Genomic DNA, 4,014 nt, shown 5'->3' with positions numbered 1-4,014 from the left:
AATAATAATAATAATAATAATAATAATAATAATAATAATAATAATAATAATAATAATAATAATAATAATAATAATAATAATAATAATAATAATAATAATAATAATAATAAAGTTGGAAGGGACCTTGGAGGTCATCAAGTCCAACCCCCTGCTCAGGCAGGAAACCCTATACCATTTCGGACAAATGGCTGTCCAGTCTCTTCTTAAAAACTTCCAGTGTTAGAGCATTCACTGCTTCTGGAGGCAGGTTGTTCCACTGGTTAATTGTTCTAACTGTCAGGCAGTTTCTCCTTAGTTCTAGGATACAAGTTAGATACCTCGTATTTTAACACCCTAAATTCAGAATATTCTAATATCAGCTGGATTGGATGTCTCACTGCAACTCTCTGATTCTTACACTACTTAGGACAGAATTCAGAGAGTTCTAACTGTTGGCCAATACAAATGTCGTGCCTGATACATCTTTTTGGTTATAGCATGTACTGTGTCAGAATTCCTACACTTTTTGTTTTCCTTGTCAGTCTTCATTTTTCCTTGCTCCACAGACAGCAGCAAGAAAGTGCAAGATGTGCTGAAGGAATTTTATGGAGAAGGTACATTGTCTCAGCATCGGCAAGAGGATGTGAGTATCCTCCTCTTCCTTTCCTGCAAACATCTCCATCTTTTGCCTTGCTAGGCTGTATATTTGCCTTAAGTGTTTACAGACAGGGTGACCCTGCAAATCAATACAACATCTTTCCAAACTTATGTACCGCTTTAGGTGTCTTCTGTCTTTCACACATAAATTCTGGATTTCCATGGTGCTTAACTGCATCACGGGATGTCAGGAAAGGCAGGAAAAGTGTCATATAAACTCTAAAACTCAGCTGTTTGACCCAGAGTGCATTAGATTTACCTCCAAAGAGACCTGATCTTATTTGCAACTAAACCAGTCCTCTGTCAATTCGCTCTGCCATATCATAACCGTACTTTGTAAAGGTTAATGATCTCTCCCAGTGTCGATGATCAAGGTAATGTCCTAGAAAATGGAATTGCATTTACAGAGATGGTTCATCTGTGTGTAGCTGTTTGGTTTCAACTAATCTTTGGTCACACTGGGGTTGAGAACAAGGAGCAGAAACAAGTAAGGTAGAATGTGGCTCTCTAGAGCCTATCCAGGGTAGTACAATCTCCGTATCTCCCTCCTGGAGGAAAATAAAAAATTGCAGGAAGTGGGAAGAGAAATGATCGTATTCCAACCTCCTTTGTAGCAGGTGGGGGTGGGGGTGCTTTAACACGGTTGCTGCCTGGCCCAGCTATTCCAAATGGTCTGCTGATGATGGCATATGGAAGCAAGATACTAACTGGATCAGCTGTGCTATGCAGAGAGAGCCATAGAATTACAGCGAGGACTTTGTAGGCATTGTAGCCCAATCCCCAGTTCCGAGCAGGAAATCCAGTACTGGAGTCAGAAGATAATCACTCAGGTTCTGATTGAGGATTTCCAGCAGACAAGAGTCCCCTCCCCAAGTAATTGATTCATTTGTCACATATAATCTATTTTGCAATCTAGATCTGCTTCTACTCGCCGCAGAAGCAGAGAACAACCCTTTACCCACTCTTGTATGTTAATTTGTATCTGAGGGGTTTTCATGTCCCCTTCTTGGTCTTCTCTTCACCAGCTATAAATTTCATCTTTTATCTTTCTTCCTAAGACTTATTTTCTGCACTCCCAAGTGTCTTTGTTGCCATCCTCTGAACCACTTTCATTATGTCTGTATCAGTGGTAGGCAACATGGTATTATGGATTCAGCTCTAGCCTACATGACCAATAGCAAGAAGTAGTTGTAGGCCAAAACATTTGGAAAGCACTGCATTGTCTAGCTCCTGTCCTACATCCTTTCAAAATGTTTCTTGCCCAGAACTGAAAGCATAACTTCAAGTACAATCTGAAGTATTGTTGCTATTTTATGGTTCATCGCACAGTCAATCAGATGTTGGAGACTGGACTTGGCATTTTTATCCACCTACTGAGTCTTTCCAAGGATCAGGCTTAGGCAGACGTTAGTGTTTGACGGGTTTAGAGTTATCGTTGCAGGATGTAAGCTGGTCTGAGTAAAGCTGCCTTTTGCAATTGACTGATGTTGAATTTGTCAATGCCAATAGTGTTCAAGTGGTGCTCCAATTGTTTTGGGATTAAGCGCAAGTATTCAGTACTGCAGCTTGGTTGAGCTCCTGGCTCTTCCTTTTGTTCATTAATTAAATTTATTTTTTTCCACTATTCATCCTAGTGTGCTCCCCCCTCTCCCCCCAATGTGGCCTTTGCATTTGTCTTTTGATTCTACCAATTATTTGAGGATTTATTCTTGCCTTCTGAGATGTTGGTGAATCCTCCAACTCTTACGTTATTCTCAGATCTTACATTTCTCTCGTTCCCTCGTCTAAACTGAACCCATTCAGAAGTACGGAAGTCAGTCATATGGCAGCCACTCCTCTCTGCAGCCTCTGGGTGTGATCTTGCAGTCTCATCTGCTTTTTAACCAAAATGTCAAATATGGGTTTGTGACCCCCCAATTCCCTTTTGCCAATTTTACCAATTTATTTTAGTATCTTTAAATTCCATCTTTTTGTTCACATAGAACACTTAAGGTGACTTATATTCTAAAAATGAACTCTAGCCTCCCTTCCTATATTCCGACATTCAACAGCTCCACTAGGGCTTATCCTAAACCTGCCCTCATCACCCCACCCCCATCACTCCACATGTTCTTCTTGTTTGAAGTATATACAGTGATTTCCTTCTGGTTCCATTAATCACAATTTCATTAGTTCCAGTAGCAACCGAACAATGGGAAACAGCCATCCTGCTTCCCATTAAAATGAAAAATAACATTTTTAGCATTCCCTGCATGCAGTAATATATCTAGCACTGAAGTGACACATTATTAGCTGAGTCAAAGCTCTGCTTTTGGCACAATCAATAGGGAATGTCAATAGTTGTGATTCCTGGCGTTCTTCTCTCTTTGGCTTTGCCTTATTTTTCTGATAATGTTGTTCTCAGTTAATAGACTTCGAAGGCTTCAAGCTCTTCCTGAAAACTTACTTGGAAGCAGAGGAAATCTCGGATGGACTTTGCTGTCACCTCTTCATGTCTTTCCAGACCACAGCAGGACAAGCCACAAAAGAGCCAGGTATGCTGTCTGGCAAATGGCCTCACATAAAATATTGATCTTTCTCTGAAGGTTTGGGGAAGAAGAGGGTGGGTTTGCATCATTTCTGCCCCCTCCATCCAATCTTTACTAAGGATCTCTTTGATAAGGATCGGGTTTGGCAGCCGGAATATCTAGCAGTTCCGAGGATGAAGGATTACTGACACATCTTAACCCAGTGTACTCTCTCCTTTTCAGCCAGTGGCTTTGTTTGCGTCAATGACGTCTCTTGTTACTTCTCACTGCTAGAAGGTGGGAGGCCCGAAGATAAACTGGAATGTGAGTACTGCAAAGGATCAAGAGAGCAGAATAGCAGCCAAAATTCAGTTCAGAGCTTGATTTTTGATGGAGGCACATTTTGACTGGGAAAATCAGATTTTGGTAGTTCTTCAGCACAGAGAACTAACTTACTGTCATTATGATAGCTCTGGCCTTCCTTCCTTCCTTCCTTCCTTCCTTCCTTCCTTCCTCTCTCCCTTCCTTCTCACACACATAAATGTGATTTTCACCTCTCAAGAGTTACCTGGCAAATATATTATCATAGGTATATATAATTTTGATTAATTTTACTCACTTTTCTATGAAAGAGAATTTAACTGGCTGGATATGCAGAAGGGTAGCATTCTCTAGTATGCTCTGGGTAGTCATGTTCACCTCCCATTTATCTAGGACAGACATGTCAAACTCGCGACGTCATATCACATCGCACAACGTATTGGGACAGTTTTGCCATTGCCGGCAATGGGGTGGGCGCGGCTGCCGCGTGACACGTCCAGCCTGCGGGCCGGCAGTTTGACACCCCTGATCTAGGACAATTATAATTCTT

At 41.3% G+C, this 4,014-nt stretch overlaps 1 protein-coding gene across 1 annotated transcript in view; it reads left to right on the top strand.

Moving 5' to 3' along the window:
* Positions 1 to 4,014, top strand: part of DGKA (diacylglycerol kinase alpha) — a 30,412-nt gene that overhangs the window by 1,407 nt on the left and 24,991 nt on the right. The window contains exons 2-4 of the mRNA XM_015816320.1: positions 546 to 622; positions 3,041 to 3,170; positions 3,387 to 3,467. Coding sequence (XP_015671806.1) covers positions 546 to 622; positions 3,041 to 3,170; positions 3,387 to 3,467 — 288 coding nt within the window. The remainder of the gene's footprint in view (positions 1 to 545; positions 623 to 3,040; positions 3,171 to 3,386; positions 3,468 to 4,014) is intronic.

Source organism: Protobothrops mucrosquamatus, unplaced genomic scaffold, assembly GCF_001527695.2.
Source record: "Protobothrops mucrosquamatus isolate PMUCROS unplaced genomic scaffold, P.Mucros_1.0 scaffold423, whole genome shotgun sequence".
Taxonomy (NCBI): Eukaryota; Metazoa; Chordata; class Lepidosauria; order Squamata; family Viperidae; genus Protobothrops; species Protobothrops mucrosquamatus.
The sequence above is the reverse complement of the archived record's forward strand: the minus strand, read 5'-3'. Positions and strand labels throughout refer to the sequence as shown.